This window comes from Varanus komodoensis, unplaced genomic scaffold (assembly GCF_004798865.1).
Source record: "Varanus komodoensis strain SLA01 unplaced genomic scaffold, ASM479886v1 scaffold5, whole genome shotgun sequence".
NCBI lineage: Eukaryota > Metazoa > Chordata > Lepidosauria > Squamata > Varanidae > Varanus > Varanus komodoensis.
In genome coordinates this window covers 42,506,502-42,525,753 of record NW_025336087.1, presented here as the reverse complement: position 1 = coordinate 42,525,753, position 19,252 = coordinate 42,506,502, and the positions used below count along the sequence as shown (strand labels likewise).

General features: G+C 39.3%; 1 protein-coding gene across 5 annotated transcripts in view; it reads left to right on the top strand.

Annotated features, from left to right (window-relative positions):
• LOC123031414 (aminopeptidase O (putative)) overlaps positions 1-19,252 on the top strand; it is a 197,362-nt gene that overhangs the window by 71,783 nt on the left and 106,327 nt on the right. For all 5 annotated transcript variants that reach the window (XM_044446362.1, XM_044446363.1, XM_044446364.1 and 2 more), the window contains exons 8-11: positions 762-864; positions 1,409-1,516; positions 10,266-10,309; positions 16,243-16,303. In XM_044446362.1, coding sequence (XP_044302297.1) covers positions 762-864; positions 1,409-1,516; positions 10,266-10,309; positions 16,243-16,303 — 316 coding nt within the window. The remainder of the gene's footprint in view (positions 1-761; positions 865-1,408; positions 1,517-10,265; positions 10,310-16,242; positions 16,304-19,252) is intronic.

The window sequence follows — 19,252 nt, the reverse complement described above, 5'->3', positions numbered from 1 at the left end:
TTGTATGATTTGGGGACTGCAAGTTAAACTGATATCCGGCACTAATAAGTAATACTATCATCTAGCAGAAGTTTCTGCCCTCTAGCAGAGGACATCCATTGGTGAAGAATTCACAGTGTGAATTTATTCTTTTGGATGCTGATGTGCAAGGTTGAGCATATCAGGCCTGTGCTTTCAGAAGTGGCTGTGTTTCTTTAATATGCATGAAAAATTGCAAACAGAAGGAAAAGAAAAGGAAAGCTTAACCCCATTTTCAGCATATTGGGCATAGATGAAAGAGGCTATTCATCCTTGCAGGTGTAGTCTGGTGAGCTGCTAAGCCTGTGTTCAGGTAAGGGCAGCCAAAACCTGTAGTTGGATGTAATGAGTTCAATATCCTTCCTTCCCATTCGCCTCCATCTAGAGTGTCTCCAGCTCTTCTCATTTCCCTTTGCACATAATGTGACACTTCTGCCTGTGTAGCATGTCTTAGCAGAATGCCATGTAATATGATGTCATGTCTGGGACAAGAGTTAAGCAGCTTCACACCAGCTTAGAATTGGCTACTAGTTTAACTTCAGCTGTTTGTGCAGCCTTATATAAAGTTACACTAGAAAAATGCATTACTGTACTACTTTTCCCATGAACAGTTACCTGAATCAAGCATTTAAACCTACATTACAGCAGACTATCAGTCATACATTGCCTAATGGTAATCATCTTTCTAAAGCATTGTCAATCTATCTGTTGATGCCAATCCTGGATTTTTTGTGCTCTTTCAGGCCCAATAAAGAGAACACTGGCAAAGTGAGTGGATCTGGAGCATCTGTAGTCAAACATGGTCTTAATGCAGAAAAAGTCTTCATGCAGGTTCATTACCTGAAGGTCAGAATGCAAAAGTTGATGTTCTGAATATTACAAATCAATTAAAGTGTTTGTTTGAATCTTTCAAGCCCTAAATAACTCTATATTATTACCTGCATTCTTATGAAACTTCTGGAGCTTTCAAATCAGCACCTGAAGCCCTGCTCTCTAGACTGGCAGTCGAGCTGTTAGATGGCAGAGTACCTGTGACAGGGCCCTTTCTGTGGTGGCACCATATATCTGGAATAACCTCTCTAGGGAAACTTGTATAGTGATGTCATTTTAGCTTTTAGAAGAGCCTTAAAAACTTTATTGCTTCAGTCTGCACGTAGGTAGACATGGTGCTTTATTTTAGTGTTTATTTCATTGGATGCTGCTAATTTTAATGTTTCCTATTTGTGTTGTTCTTTTATTTTAATAATCTGGAATTTTACTTTACTGTTATTTGCTACTGATAACATTATGAGCTATCTTGTGAGTGTCCCATACCCTGAAAGACAGGCTACTGTATGTTAAAGAAAAAAAGATGACAAAACATCCTCTTTGTCCTCGTTGTTTTTGACAGGGTTATTTCCTCCTAAGATCTTTTGCAGAGAAAGCTGGAGAAGCTGTATATTTTGCTTTTTTAAGAAAGTTTGTGCAGGCCTTTCATGGACAACTGATACTCTCTCAGGTACTTGAGCCTCTTTTTCACTTTTCATTTGATTTGATTTGATGGGTTAAATAAAAGAACTTCAAAGAGTAACATTTTAAATTACTCATACATGTAACTGCTTTGGCTATTGGGCAATATAGAAAACAATCAGACAGCTAGTTAGCTTTAGGGTATGATCTACACTGGTGTCAACCAAACCAATCCATGGGTTAGAGCTCCTGTCCTATGAAGGCTAGCTAAATGCTAAAGCATGTGATTCGTCTTTGTTTAGGTGGGGGAGATAATGGAAAGACATACTAGAACTTTATAAAATGATATGTCCTATGGAAAAGTGGATCGAGGTTTGTTCGTTTTTTCTCATAATGCTGGAACTCAGGATCACCCAGTGAACATGAGGGACAGTTGATTCATGAGACAAGTGGAAGTACATGTTTACACAGTACAGATTACCTTAAGGGGAGAATAGACAAATTAATGAAGGGGGGGGCTGTACAAATTCATGAAGTTCTAGCAACAAGCATTAAACCGTGACAAGTAGGACATACAGACAGAGTTGGAGAAGGGTAATACTCCTTGCACTAACCCCCTCCCCAACTGATGCTAAAAATTTCATGGCTCTTGGAGCTTCCTGGAAAGTAGTTTTCTTTTCTATTTTGCCTCCTCTTGGTTTTAAAAAACATTTTGTACTTTTATAGAGAGCCAGTGTGGCGTAGTGGTTAAGAGCATGGGACTGGGATTCAGGCGATCCAGGTTCGAGTCCCCGCTTGGCCGTGGAGCCAAATGGGTGACTTTGGGCCAGTCACAGACTCTCAGCCCAGCCTACCTCACAGGGTTGTTGTTGTGGGGATAAGATGGAGGAGGAGGAGGCTGTAAGCTGCCTTGAGCCCTTTGTAGGAAAAAGGCAGGATATAAATCGGAAAAAAAAAAAAAACCTTGGCAGTGTCCCCCCATTCCCCCAAATGCTAAGATTTCTCTTTCATTTCTCAGTGCCTCCTATTTGGCTCATATCGTGTTGGCAAGCAACTCAGTTCACTGTTAGAAGGAATCATAATTAAATGGAGCTTCCAGATACACACATTATTCCTCTGAAAAGTAGTTGCTGGAGATGGAGAGCAAAGCAAATGGAAAGGTTGTTGCCTTCATGCCTGCTGACTGGTCATTGTTGGCAATAGCACGATGAGCATACTGTTTAATCTCATTATGGCTTTTCTATGGCCAGTAGTGCATATTATCTTTAGAACAATTATGATTGCCAACAAAAATGTTTTTACAGTAAATGATAGAGGCAAAAAGAGCTGTTTTATTGCCTGTTTCATTGCTGGTCTGCATAGATACACATTGAGCTAGCATGTTGAATCATCTTTGCTAAGCTGGAAATGTGCAGGCCCGCAGCCAAAAAGGTGCCCATGTGTTGGAAGACAGCAGGCTGTTGGACTTGATGACAGCCCCTTCCAACTCTACTACTATTCTGTTCTATTCTATTCATCGATTCCAAAGTAGGAAAAATAATTTTTCTCCTTGCAAACTTTGTATACCTTATCAAATCTGCATTGAAGGCTTTATTCAATGCAAAAAGTTTGTGTGTTTGCATGTTGGCATTCTTGTTTTAGAGGTTTTAGAGAACCAGCAGAAGAGTTAAGATCTATATAGGTCTCCATCACTTGCTCCAAATTAAAATATGCATTGCCTGATTATGTTTATCATGACATGCTTAAGTTATCTTTCAACACAGTAGATTCATTTGCAAGAAGTTTTGTTACAATATTTCTTTTAAAATATACATTAATATAACCTATGGAGGAGGGCTTTCATATCCTTGATGCTTTTAATAACCCTCAACTAAATCTTCTATATAGGACAACAATCTTGAATAATACAACCAGACTGAAATGTATGTCCTTAAGAACTTGACAAAAAACTGAGACACTTCTGGAAAGAGACCAGACAGGCAATGAAGACTGTATTTATTTTTTATTTTTTAAAATTAAATTCATACCAAAATTTAGAATTTTGAGATCAGCAGTAGGTCAAGGAACATCTGGACTTGACCCTTTGATAGACCCATGGCTGAATGCATACAGCTTTATTGTAACTGTGTTGAATAGTTTATTTTGTTGGATAGTTTTAGTTTTACCCAGCTTTTGCTCCAGGGATCTAAGAGGGGCTTTCATAGGCTCCAAGGTGATCAGGTACACATCCATGTTGTAAACATCTAGCTCCAAGTTGTTGAAACCTTTATATCCCATTTTCTAGATTATCTTGTGACAGTAGTTTCCATAAATTAATTCTGAACTGGTTCAGATATCCATCCCTGGCTCATTGAGGTTCCCAGCTAAGTTGGGATTTCAGTCAGGCTCTTCCATATCCGTTCCATGACTCTGGTTGTGACCCAACTCAAATTTCCCCATAAGATTCAATGTCAATAAGGTTAATCCGTTCTGGCCCCTCCGAATGTGGTTGTGAGCCAGTTTTTGGTCATGAGCCAAGTCAAATTTCCCCATAAGGTTCAATGTAAATGAGGTTACTCTGTTCTGTAACTATTTTTTTAATCAGAAAAATTTGAAACAAAGTGACAAAGAACAACAAGTACTGTACAGTACAGTGGAGAACACTAACCTAGGTGGTGGGGGGAGATTGTTGTTTTGAGGGAGAGTCCCCCTCCATAAGGACATGGGGGAGATCTCTTTCAGGGGTTTCCTCTCTTTGTCTCTTAGCTGCAGGGTCAATTTTGGTGAAAAATCTGTCTATAGTCACTTGTTTTTTCCTGCTCTGCATAACCCTCCGGAAATGAGAGACCACGTTATTGTTCATCAGATTTAACACTCTGTTCATTACATTTATGTTGGGGTGGTGCTTCGCAAAGAAACCCTGGCATGGGCGCGCTCCTGCAGGAAAGACGGGCACAATCTCGACCATCCCCCCCACTAGCACGATCGCGGCCCTTGAGTGGGGAGATGGCCAGGATCACAGTTGCGTTCATGCAGGGAAGATGCGCGTGATCACGGGTGCGCTCCTGCAGGAAAGACAGGCGCAGCACAGCACAGCCGTGATCACGGACGTGTTCCCTGCACAAACACGACTGCGATCCTGGCCATCTCCCCACTCAGGGGGGCCGGGGAGATGGCTGCAGTCTTGCTCGCCACCCAAAGCGGCGTTCATGACCCAAGTCAAAATTGTCATGAAATTTTTGTCCGTGACCCAAGGCATTTGTGAGCCAAGGTACCAGTGTATAAGACAAAGGCTTCATTGCACCATACTCCACTGAAATAGGAGGTTAAACAGATAGACAATCCTGAGGCTTGGCAAGATTGTGCAGAAGTAAAAGACACTGGCCTGCTGCATGGGAAATGTCCAGAGGCAAATTACCTCCCCTCCTACCAAGTTTTCATACGAAGCAGCACTGCTAAGCTGCCGAGTTAAGCCTAGCAAAGAGTGAGGAGTCACTGCCTGAGTGAGTGGGAGGATGAGAACAAGATGAGCAACAGCCTCTTGATAAGCAAAATTCATTTCATTCCCTGTACTTGGTCCAGTATAGCTCATCGTATTGAACCTGTTCATAAATGCCAGTTATTGAGAAAGTTTTTTCTCAGCCTAACAAAGCTTCTACTGATAGCAGTGTTTAGATAATCTCACAGCCCAGTCATACATGGATTTACATAAAGATAGATTTTACTAAGTTCAGTGGGACTGCCTTCTTATTAAATATCATTTGGATCACACTGTTAGAAAACTATAGTGCCAAACTATACAAACAAGCTGACAAGATGCCTTATTTCAGTTACATGAAAGCTACTGAATAGGGACAGAGTTTCAGTTTGTTTCAATTAGATCTGCTAGACTGATAGTAAATCAATTTGGTTAGTGAATTACATAAATACTGCAAAATGTTGGAAGATCTCAGCTCCTAAAGCTATTAGTCATCATTGTAGGATCATGTTACAATGGAACTGCTAATCCACTAGTCATTTTCTCTTGTGCCCCAGAAGCCTGCTATGAAATGTAGGTTTATAAACTATCCAGCTGTTCTCTGACCAGATGAAACTTTTCATTCTTGCTCCCATCCCAGAGGCAAATGTTTACAAATCAGTCTTTGAAACTGGTCATCTATTTTTAAAGCTATTTAAATGTGGGAAGGGAAAAGCAGCATTATCTTATTTAAGGCCTCTCATACTTGCTTTCAGAATTCTCAATGGGAAGTAGGGATTGCTGCACAAGGTACTATATCCCAGCACCATCATATTGATGTGGGAACAGGATAAAAGGAAGATGAGGAAGGCATCAACAAGTTCCCTTGCCTCCCCGTTCCACCTTTTTACCCTATTATTTTGTAGTAGGTTTCACTTTCAGGCTTCAGATTAAAGATGATCCCACTCAGACAGTAGAACTATAGCAATATTACTTTTGTAAGTGAGCATCCAATCCTCTGCATGTGGATTGGCAACCATACAGTGGGACTGTTCTGAAGGGTCTTCTACCCTCTGGAGTAGATTGGGGGTACATAGCAGGAGAAATCCTTTCCACCAGCACTTTCTGTGTGGCACTGTTAGATCTCCAGGACAGAGACACTGCACTGCTTGCCAGGATGCTCAGATGTGCTTCATTTTCCTACAGCAAGCAGAGAAGAATGCTCAGGGTATGCTTTAGAGACTGTCTAAAGTTTAGACAATCAAAGTATGAGAATATGAAGATGGGCTACCAGGGATTCAGTTGAGTAAAAAACAGAGAAAGGAATGGCCAATTCCTTCTTTCTGTAGTGAGAATTGATTGGGAATTCCCAATGCTGTTTTGTAGTGTAACATCTTTGTTGAGCCTATAGCAAAGTTAAAGTAACTTAAGAACTTCTGATAAAGAGATTCTGAAAGTAAATTTATTCACTGCATACATCTCTATAGGTTGTGTGTGTCTGTGTGCACATGCACGTGCACACACAGACAAATCCTGCTGCAAATGCAGATTTTTATGACTTTCCTAGCATAAGTATGAATAAGAATCTTTAAGTGAACATGAGATGCAGAATAAATACATGCATTAAAAAGTTTTAATGTTTCATATTCCTCCACACCATTAAAAATAATGGGATGGATTCCCAGCATTTAAAACTATGAAGAAGAGAGTATAACATCTAAAGTATAAATAATTGCTTGTATTCTGAATACTAGCCTTGTTTCTAGTGGCGTTTGTAGTATTTTTCCTAGATCTGAGCCACAGGTGCAAGGAAATGACTTCACATGTGAAACATTAATCAGTTTGCTTCCCCACCCCCTTTCATTTTGACTGCATGCTTGGTATGTTTTTAATAGTAGTTTTTGTTTATTTTAGTTGAGTAGCAAGAAAGTCTGGAATTTTAGAGCAGGATTTTTAACATATATAAAAAAGTCCATTCTGGTTTCTGTGAGAGAATCCATTGAATAACACCTTTCGATGAAATTTGTGTAATAAATGGAGTGTTAGTAACTATAAATAAACAGAAATGAGTATGCGTTTCTGATTCCACTAGTGTCGCTAAAGTTGATGTTTAGCTTGGTGATGAAAAATGAATACCTTGGGGATCAAATACTTTGCAGACTTTAATTTTCTCATTGTAACATCTGCTTAAACCAGTAAACAGCTGTAATATTGAGTTGGTTGTTGAAATTACAACTTTGCATATTGAATTATGCCAGTGTGGTATAGTGGATAAGAGCAGGGATCTGGGTTCTTGTCCCCGCTCAGCCATGGAACCAGCTAAATGAGTCTGGGTCAGTCACAAACTCTCAGCTCAACCCACAGGGTAGTTGTTGTGAGGATAAGATTGAAGTCGGCAGGAGGAGAATGACGTAAGCTGCTTTGAGTTCTTTTTTTTTTTAAGCCATGGTATAAGTCTAATAAATATTTGTTCAGTAATGCTAGCAATGAGGTATGGATAAAGCTGAAAACCTAACCAGAATTGGGCTTGTTCAGACTATTCTTGTTTCTCCTTCTGAAGAGACCAATAGCGAAGCCAAGACAGAGCAAGTCTTGATTACTAATTTGTGCTTGGGGATCCAGACATTACGCCTCCTCTCCATCTTTTGGTTTTCTTTCTCTAAGACACTGCTGAATGGGGTTGGAAGGAACTTCAGTGGAATGACCTTCTAATCCTACAGCATATTTTGTCAGGGTTTGAGGAAGCCAAGGATGGGACTGTGAGATGGAAAATGACTATGGAGAATTCTTAAACTATTTTTCATTTATTATAACTAACTCGATAGACTATCTACCCATCTTTCTGAAACGTTGCTTGTTTTCTGCTTGAGGATACCTGTGTAACTATTGCCAGTTTTATAGCAATCACTTCAAAAAACGAGGAGGAGGAAGAGAAGAACAAGTGAGTCACCCCTCCTGAATTTGAGGCTTCTCTTTTCACCACTACACCCCTATTTCTGACACTTTGCAAGCTTCTTCCTTAAAAAGACCTCTAGGCTATGGATCATATTTATAGCAATAGTACACAGAAAACATAGGAGGATAAGCTCATTTTCTTTGGTATACCGTCAAAATGTCAAGGTTGTTCTTGCACAAAACTGTTTTTACCTATTCAATTGAAACCTGAGAGGCTAAATTCCTTCAGAAGGGCAGCTACCACCTAATTATGACAGAGATGAATGTTCAAATTTCCAATAATAGGTAGTGCTAGGCATGACGCTGAGGATGTCCAAATATCACCTCAGATTTGGTACCTGAGCTGAAGCAAACAACTTCCAAATAAGTCCTAGCAGAACTAGGCCATTTTCTAAAATGCAAGATCAAGGTCTGAGCTGAACATAAGGGTTGGTGCATACTAATAATTGATAAAATCTGACAGTGTCCTAAAAGTCAGTAATTCCACGAGAAAGCAAAATAATTTGAGATTTAATAATTATATTACAGCATCTATCCTAGCACATTCATAATATGATACGTGTCTAATAATTTGTTCAAGTATGTGTAATACATTTTGGTCCATTTCTTTGAGAACTAAATGCCTGCTAAGTTTTTTGAACATTTGTTTTTCCAAATTTGACCAGACAGAAAAGTTTGGTCCATTAGATCATAATTTTTGCACTTTATTTTGACAACTTGGAATTGTTATCATTTGGTTGGCTGGATTGATTTTAAATGAATTCCATCAGTCCACCAACAGGAACACATATTGCAATTGAGTATTTTTATCTTTTTAGCACCCTGAGACTATCCCAATACATTTGACCCAAGTTGAGAAAAAGAGAATGCATGAAAAAACATTCTATCTTATCTTGATCTGCTTGACAGAGATAAAAAGTTGGCATTGCAGCATGTATACTAACAATCCATCCTGTCTGACTCCTTCCTTTTTAAATTCAGCAATCAATGACATATGATTGCAGTACAGTTAAGTATTAAGCCACTTACAAACATTCCATTTAACTTGCCTTTCTGCCACAGTTTTGTGTGACCAAGAAACAGATCCCAGAATTAGACTGTGCATCTGAAAGGCAAGGCAGTTAGAAGCTAGCTTGATTTTTAATGACCACCATCACCAATGCAGAGAGTTGGATACTCCTTCCACCTCAGTAACCATTCTGAGTGCATCCCTTTACCTTATTCCATATGGCAAGTGGTGGCATTCAGTTTTATGAGAAAAGGAAATCACTGGGGAACAGTGTTGCTTTGGAAGCAAAAATGCTCTGCAGGAACTCTGCACCTCCCCATGAGCTTTCTTGAAAATCTGTAAGTATTTCATATTCTACCCATTTTCACCTCAGCATAATGTCAGGTATTTTGCTGGTAAAATACAGTAAAAACACATTAAAATAATTGTACAGTTTGGTACAAAACAATAGAGGCAAATTGCTTTTGTGGTTGAGTGGAAAATAGATTTGTGTAGATATCAAACTTCATTCTGGCTAGTGCAATATTTGTGTGATAAGTACCAAGTAAAAATGTAGAAATATGTGGAAAGTCAGCTTCATGATGGTTCTGCTACCCATTTTTGTTAAAATATTGACAGTTAAGGCTGCAGTTGTAGACACATTGCCTGGATTAAGTTGCACTGAAATGAATGGAACATAATCTGATGAAATCATGTGTATGATTACCCTGCCAACTTTTTGAAATTCAAATATATTTGTAAAACTGGGACTTGCAACTCAACGTTGCTATATAGATTGCTCCTCTTAAAAGTTCCAGCCAGCTAGTCATGCCCTCTTTCAGGAATTTGTTGCCTGCTTTTATATACTGTTTGCTTGCACTTTTGTAAACTGTGGGGCTCCCACAATCCTGCTGGTATCTTCTTGTCCATGTCTGTTGCTCTGTTTGCTGTGTAAGGACAGGCACCGAACCCTGAATTTTGGAAACAGAAGGAATGATTTATGAGGAATAAGTGTGTTTGATCATACTTAATTAGTTACCTCTGTATATTTTGAACCTGCATTTAGGTTCAAAATAATCCTCTTGTTTCCATTGTTAATATTTTAATTGGATTGTTTGACTTCTGTAATACAGATATGAAAGGCCATACAGCCATAGTGGATAAAGTTTAGTGTAGTGTCTGAGCAGTGTATTAATTAGAACTTATTCTTCTCTCCCTCTCTGGCGTGTGTGTCTGTATAAGTTTATATTTTCCAGTATCTCATTTTGTAATCATGTGGCTGATAACTTGAAGTAACGGAATATCCTTGCTATGTCTATTTTTTTTTTTTACTTTCTATGAAATAAAATATCAACAGTTCTAAAATATTGCCAGGTGTTAATTGGTGATATTACATTGTATTTTTTGTTATTTTTCCAGGATTTTCTTCACTTGTTGCTGGAGGAGATCCCACAGCTGAAAGGGTAGGTGGAAATAAACATAAAGATTTTTAAAAAGTATTGGGTGATGTATACAAAGTTAGTTTAGTCTTCTGCAGAGATTTAATTTAATTGTAAGAAATAAATGTAGAATGATAACCTTCTATATAAAACTTTTATGACTTCATGTATACCACAGATAATAAAAATGCACGGTGTTTATGATTTCTTCTTTGGAATAAATTATCAAGGCTGTGTCCATCTCTTGCCCCTCCCAAGAGCTCTAAGTGGACTTCATGCAATCCTATTCACAATGGGGGCAAATCCCATTGACTTCAGTGGAACTTAGATCTGAGTAGACATATATAGGAATATGCTATAAATGTAAGCTGTACAAGTTTCTACGGGTGACATCAGCAGTTTTATAGGAGATGAAAAATATAGGACAAGAGAAACTCATATTATCAAAGTGTTTAGATTTAAAGATCTTTTAAATGCTTCCAGAATTTTGATTAAATAGTGTTACTAAGCAGTGATGTTATAAGTAGTGTCATAAACTAAGTCTTTTCATTTGAAAAGGTTTTCCATATTCTTCATAACACAACTGATATTTTATTGCTTGTTTCTATAGACCACAAAAAATAAACACTGGACCACTGATTGCCATGGGTAGTAGTAATTTTATTTCTAAACTTGGTTCATTGATCCTGCATTGTGGAGCCTTCAGTGTATCAATAAATATGTAATTTAAGAACCTACACAATTGTTAAAAGAAGGAGGATATCTGGCCTCCATTCTCTGCAAGTGGGATGGAATCAAGACACACAGAGTTAGTGAAATTCATTTGTTTCAGTCAGATTTAGGATCATTGAATTAGCTTCACTTTCTTTCCCATTTCTTAGTTTTATCGGTTTAGATATGACCAGGAAGAACAGGCTTGGAGGTCTAAGAGCGCTCCAAGAATATTTTAAACATTGTTAAGTTTGTTTATGCTAGCTTCTCCTTTCAGAAAGTATGTGTAAGATTTTAGTTTTATGATAGCATACTACATAACTGGTTATAAAGTAAATTATCAGAATTATGAATAGTGAGATGATAAAGTATGATGCCAAGAATTACAGAACATTATATAAAGCACATTTTCATCTACTATGCTTGTGGTAACCATATTTTTCCCATTTATTACTAAACAAATTTCATTTATTAGCATCATGAGATGTAAGCTTTATTCTTCTAAAACAGGAGTGTTCAATGAGTCACCCTCCAGATATTTTGGCTCACAACCCCCATCATCCCTCGCAATGGGCTGTGTTGGCTAGGGCTAGTGGGAGTTGTCCACCAGACATCTGGAGGGTTTCACATTGACCACTTGTTTTAGAAACACATAGTATAACTCTTCTCCTGTGGCATGACCTTTAAAAGTTCTAAAACTAAGTATGCTAATAATGATCGAAGACTGTGATTGTTGGAATTTAGTAGCATAATTAAATTTATTGGCGGGATTCAATCTTCTTCACGCTCATCTGCCCCATCCAACCCTCCAACCTTCCTCATACCTGCCTTGAAGCTCTAAACAAAGTGGAATGGAAAAAATGAAGGACACACATTTTCCTTCTGCACAGCACTTGGCACACTGCTGCAAGCCATGTTTCGTAAGTGCTGGGAAGTGTAGTTTCCCCAGTGTTACTGACAGCAGAGCTGAGAAAACTAGATTTTCCACTGTTTCTGGCACCTGGTTTGCAGCCATAGCAGTGTGCCGGCAGATCCTCTTTGCCTTTATTCCACTGCTTTGTAGAGGATGTACATTTGTTTCAAAAACAAAATAACCTCTTTCCTTTCTAATTTGCTTATGCAGGAAACACATATATAATATGAATGGATGAACCTAATGGAAGTTATTTTGTTTACTTTTCCCCACTTGTTTCTAACAGGAGGGATTCCTGGAATATGCAACAGACATAGACTTGCATTGTTTATTAAACTGACAAAACTGACAGACATCTTCTTTCTTTAATGAGAGGTTTCTTCCGTCATTTACTCAAGCATTTTTATCCCATTCTTCAGCCAAGGCTGCCAGAGTAGCTTACACAGATCAGGAATGAGGGGTTCGCAGCCTATAGGCTCACACGCTGCAGGACATAAGAAAAGCCTTGCTGGATCAGACTAAAGATCAGTCTAGCCTAGCAGCACACATATGGTACAAAAAGAAAGGGGACTGGAAAACAGGAGGGGAAAAAGCACAGTCTGGTACTAGATTCTCCGTTGCACATTTTAGCATGTCAAGGAGATTGGTCTCACCGCAGTGGAAGGACTGCCTCTTCCCCTTGCTCCAGCGGCCTTAGCTATGGCAGTAGTGACAGGAAGGAGGGAGATGCTCCAGGCACGTTGGAGGGTGCCTGACTGCTGCTTGTTTTCCTTGCGAGGGCCTTTTTCTTGCGAAACTTGTCCTATTAGAAATTAGTGCAGTGTATTAGCTTCTTTTTCCCCAGATTAGTGTGAAACTTCTGAGCAGCAGGAGATCAATGATTTTACATCCATGCCTAATATCTGCTCTCAGTAATGATGGCAAACAGGTACCGGGCTCATCAGAACTTAATATGTGCTTGTACAGCCATAGGTGCCCCAAGCCCCCCAAAGCCCAGCTGCTGCAGCAGAATCCACCACCACTGTAAAAATGGTGGTGCTAATGGTGGTGTTAAAGTAGTTGAAAGAAGTTCTGCACAACCCTGAAGCAGCCTGGATTGCTGTTTTATTGTCACTAATGTCTGTGCAAGAGGGAGAATGTGATTCTTATGTGATTGTAAGTGCACATCTATGTGCATAATTGCAGCTCCCATTTTCTCACACATATATGGTCTTCCACCACCACCACCAGAATGCACTTATATCCTGCCTGTTTTGTTTTTCTCTTGCAAAGACACCCAAGGCAGCTTACATAGTCCTCCACTCTATTTTATCCTCACAACAACCCTGTGAGATGGGCAGGGTGACAATGAGTGATCCTGCTGCTAGATACACATATAAAGTATATGCTTATATACTTGTTTGGCCCTGAATGTTTGGCCCTGAATCTCTTCTCATTGAAGAATGATGGCTCTGGGATTTGGAGGCATTGTACCAGGGGTTCATTTTTTGTGTCTAAAACATATTAGTGATTTGGATCCAGGGTTAAGTCATTCAGGAGTCTGTCATATTAGTGAATGGTTAATCTGTTTGGGAGTTGTCTACTGCCTTCTGTCCCACAATTATTTGACTACCTTGACATGAGTGGGGCATCTTGCAGATATGTGTTTCAGTTTTACAGAACACACATTAGTAAAAGATGTTTTTGTAATAAAATTTTGTAAGGAGCCACATTCATTGTTTTAAATATTTCTTCAAAGTTGTGTTCCTCTTGTTGCTTCAGGCTAATGGAGAATATAAGTGCCTGGGAAAGTGCTGAGTTAGTCAACAAATTTTAAAGCTCATTTGACATTCCAGGAAATGCTTTTTACTTTTAGCTTGGCTTCTTAACAAAATATTTATGAGGAGCCAGGGTATCTTGTGTGCTGAAAAAACTTCAAGAAGAGGTACAGAATCAAGCTGCTCAAATGTTTTCATAATTCCTCAATTTTGACATGGTCCACATCATCTACTTTTTTCATGCTTTACTTTTACCGTGGACCTAAACATGCATTAACCTTTTTAGGTGTAAACCTAAAAGCCATACTACAGTGTACAACAAACAGCATATGGAAACATGTCCAATAAGGGTGTACTTGTCAGATAACTACAATACACTGATTGCCCATTTAGTGATAAACAAGGTTTGTCACTGCATAATGTGAGAATCAGTGACAAGTATAAAATGATTAAATTAAAATTGCTTATTCATTAATCTCTATCATACTTCCTTCATCCACATGCTTTTTTTCTTAACTTCAGCCAAACATGCTTCTTAGAAATCTCTGGGCAGTCCAAAGAAAAAGCTTCAGGAAAGGCTAAATATTCTGCACCAAACAATCACTTCTTGTACTCAAATCCTATCCCAAACATGTTTAGGAATTCAGCAGAGAACTGGATCTCAAACCAAAGTCTGTTGCCAGAAGACTAGCTTGATCCAAAGTCTCTCTGTTTTGCTGTTTCAGATGTTTCCCAGTCTTACAAATCAATGAATGTGAAATTGACTAGATGATGGGCTTCTGGTCCAGTCAATTCAACTGTAGTGGACATTATGCTTATTTACTTAATCTGTTAGGTACTGAAATTTTATTTAAAAACTTTTAAGAATTATTTGGAGAGCAGGTAGTATGTTGCTTATCATGGACACCATTCAGTAAATGCCAGTGGTGCATGATTTTTTGCACTTGTGCTAGTCATATTTCTCAGAGCTCTTTTTAGTTTTTCCTTGGCACAGCTGGAAGTACTAAGAAAATCTGTAAGAATGGTTTGATCAGACAATAGTGAAGGAAAGAAAAATCCTATGTATATAGCATGTTCACTGATTGCTTTCCATTACAATCGGGTATCTTTTAAAAACTCACATTTGAACTGAGTCCTACCAGTGTAGATGTGGAAGCTGTTGCTATTTTTAGGCTGTTGTTCAAGAGTGCATTCTGAGCTTGCTGCAAGCAGTAGTTATGTTATAAATGTATATTTGCCAAGTGCACCTGATCCACTCTTGTGGTAGATAATGAAAAATGAAATGGTAGTCAATGAAAAAGGCATGTACACAGCAGGGAGTTTCTGTTTCAGCATCTTACAGCAGCTTTCCCCTGTCCAGATGACTGGAAGTTCAGTGAAAAGAACTGACAGGGAAGGTAGATTGTGCATAGTATCAGAATTAAATTAGACAAAATTGACATCTATATTGGTTTGGCTCTAAAGAAGTACCAGGGAAAACAGGAGGTGCATTTTCCAGCCCTGCAGCCCCTGACTCAATCTTTCCTAAAGATGAGGGTACACTGCTAAATGTTGTGTGCTATCAGTGAAAAATTGAGTGCAAGCATCTTCCACCCACCACCCTTTCCACAGCCCACCACATTCAAGATGCTTCCATAAATAATGGAAGAAGTTTTGGGCAGAATACCAACGAGAAAGAAAGAGAAACGGCATCTTTCACCATTCCTTTCTGCTGGCACTTCCTGCCTGAATCAAAGCCATTGACATGGTTTGAACATAACGATGAGCCTCTATAGGCTAATTTCCCCAAGGAAGTTGTCAATGGGTACCAGTCGCCATTTTAAAATGCAAGCTGCAGTGAAATGTCATTGCTTGACATCATGTGCAAGCGCAGCCAGGATTGGTTGTTGGGGTAGTAAACAACACACAATCCATGGCCTGTTATATAGTTCATTTGTATGCGAACTCTATCTTTGTTTTACAGTGTAAACTAATTTACAGCAGCCTGGAGTCCTCCAGTTGTGTTGTACTACAAATTTCATCTTCCCCAGTCTACCAGACAAATTAGCCTGCATGGTTGGGAATAGTGTAAACTTACTCTGTCACATCTGGAGAGCACTAGGTTGGGGAAGACTGATGCAAAGCTGAGACCATGCTAATGCATTAATTATTCTCAGACAGTTTTTAGCTGCTTGCTCTGGTTATTTCTATTGAAATAGATCTTCATTCCCTCCTTTCCACTACTCTCTCAAGCTGAAATGGAAAAGCCACACAAAAAGAACTGCAGCACACCTGTTCATTCTTTACATATGTTTCATCAGTGCATTTGAGTTTCTTAAGCATATGTTGTCAACTTCAATAAGCATTGAAGTTATCACTAGTTTTTATATGCAGGGTCCAAGCTGCCCTTTATCTTCAGGTGTCATCATTTCAGATGTTATTAATTAGAAAGGTCAATCCCAGAATGCTGTTAGCTTGTCAAATTACTGTTCAGGTAAAACAATTCATTTCTATCAAAGTGCTCTGTTGAGATATATATATATATATATATAGTGTGTATCCTATGAGTAAAGTTTAATTTTGAATTTTCTTGGAAGGTATGGCCTATCGGTTGAAAATATTTTCCAGAAGTGGCTTGACTGCTCAGGAATCCCAAAGGTAAATGCAAAAGATCTGTTCTGAATAGAATCCAGATTATAAATTTGTTGAGCATGTTGTTCAAATTACTGTCTCTATTGCAACAGGTATGGCATAAAATAAAATTCCATTTTTAATGACATCCACTCCTTATATCTTTATACCGCACACATATGGAAACCTGTTTTTATCAGTTACAGGCTTCATTTTCTGTTTTCCTGAAAGAGACGCTGCCAAGAGGGAAAACTTTTAAACCGCATTTTATTGCTAAACTTACTGTTCACTGAAGACTGTACTATTAAAAAAATTAGTGACACTTCACATGTTGTTTAAGTAGTGGAAGATAGAATTGGTTTTGTAAATTCCTGTAGGTGAAGGGGAAAATCCCTCCATTCTAAAATTTATTCATTGACGGTTTTATGTGTAGTGAGGGTGTAGTGTTCAAAAAAGCTGCACACCTGTTAACACTACCAGCTATACCAGTTCTGTTAATTCCGCTCATAAAAACCCCTTTGATAACATACTAAAATTTTTAAAGAACAGGATACCAATAGAATCTGTGGCTAGTCAATCAAGGGAAGCTTTTTGAAATAAATGGGTCTTCAGCAGGTACCAGAAATGACACAGTGTTGGTGCCTGCACAACTTCCAGGGACAGGGAATTCCAGCAGGAGCCACAACATTTGTCCATGCAGAACCCACAGGACTATCCCATCTGATCGCCTCAGTGACTGGGCAGATTGATGAAGCAGAAGGCACTCCCCAGCATAACCTGGTCCCAAGCTGTTTAGGGCTTTAAACCTAGCCTAGTGGCAAATAGGTTGCATGCTGAGAAAGGGCAGCTCCTTACAATAGCAGAGTTGCTGCATTCTGCATTTGCTTCAGCTTCTAGGCCAGCCTTAAGGGCAACCCCACATACAGCACATTACAGTACTCTATTCTTGATGTTGTTAGTGTCTGTACTGCTGTAACCTGTACCACTGTCCAGGAGAGGCCATAGCTAGCATATCAGTTGAACCTGATAAAAGACAACAGCCATCACGAGCTCTGAGCCTCAGCGGCAGTGATTGCTCTAGGAGTACCCTCAGACCTGATCTTTCAAAGATACTGAACCTGTTTACTAGACTTGGGAACCACTCTGCTTTGCTAAGATTGAGCATCAGTTTATTGGCTTTCATCCAGCCCATCAGTGAGTCTAAACACTGATCCAGCTCAGCTACTTCTGGCTCGGTTGTCACAAGGAGACAGCGCTGTATTTCACCAACATAGTGGTAGCACTTGACTACAAATCCTCATATAGTTCTTTCCAGTGGTTTCATAAGGTGTTAGTTAACATTATGATCTCCTTGAAAGAATGTTGTCAACTCTCTGAAGCGCCTGAAACAGATCTGTTGGATGGTTAAGCAGTGACACAATGGAGACACCAAAGTAAGCCTTCCTTTTTGCCCATGCTGCTGTGCAAAAGGCAGAATTTTGTGCTCTAGAGCATGCTTGCTCATCTTCACTTCCAAGCTTATTTGTGTTCTAGCCAGAATCCAAGGTATTTAATTGTCTAGACTTCCCAGGTATACAGGGAGCAAAGCAGACTCTACACTGCTGGAGAAGACACTCAAGTATAATCAAGTTGTTGGTCCCATCACATCTCACTGCTCCACAGTGAGACTAGGATCTTGGCTGGATTGCCAACTCTTTCCAGTGGAAAATACCCAATAGCATTCAAAGCATCAGCAGCACCACTGAATTCTATCAGTCTCCTAAAGCAGGCTATTTAAATAGGGTCCCCTACACCTGGAGGAGGAATGTAATGCTATGAATTCAAAATTCATCTAGGAAATGGCCTAACCATGACAATGAGGTATGACAGTGGGATTAGTTGGACCATCCCCGTTCCCATTTTTCATACTACTCATCTCATAGCTAGTAGCAAAGCCCAAACCAAGAATATGTCCCATTTCAAATGTTGGGCTGATGACACAGCTCCTGCTTGTCATGAGGGCCACAACATCCTGAGCCACATCTCTGAAGCAGAGACAACTTCAGCATGGAAATTAAAGTCATCAAGAACCACCAACTGAGTTCCTCCAGCACCACACTTGAGATGAACTCAGTAATACATGCCAAGTTGGCCTTCATAGCCACAATTACATTGTGAATAAATGTGGATCAACTTGATGATAAATAACTGTACTACAAGACATAAAGGCTCAGTGGATGAGCTACCAGGTATGAGAGGTGACAGAGGGGGTAAAAAGGGAACAATATATAAACATCGGTAAACCATTCTATTCTGATGGCCTGACCTCCTCTTCCTGTGGCATCTCTTTCTGCTTCAAGTCACTGCAGCAGATGTGTCACCTCCATGAATACCTGGATCAAGCATACCTTTGCCATATCAAAACTTCATACACACTCTAAAAACTCACTAACTTCTCAAATGTATCTTCAGGCACTCAGAGGCTATCACAATTTTATCCAGTCAGTCACATGCATGCAACCAGCATAATCACAAACTGTATCAAGGCAAGCCACAGCATTTGTAGAGAACAATAATTTGGAGTGTTGCAAAAACTTCTTCCCCCTGGATCTCATCCAGGGGAAATTCTACTTGGACAGAAGAAGCAGAACTAGTATACGAAGATCTTATCCCATGTCTCTAATTCCAGGTAAAACAGCAGCACCTAAACCCCATGGGGCTTGACACAAATACAGCTCTACCATTGGGTGATGCCTACTCTTACCCAGAATACCTTCCCCACAAAAACAAGTATTAGCCTAACAACCAAAGAAGAAAATAAACATTCAAAAACAGACAAAAATCACCTTTGCATCACCTAAAGAAAAGAAATAATGACTCAGCCTACTTTGTCTTTGCTTCACCTTCAAGATAAGCAGACACCATCCAAAGCACTCACAACCATGTGTGGGGCCAATGAATGGCCAGACTGCAGCTGTATAAAAGATTATAAGTAGG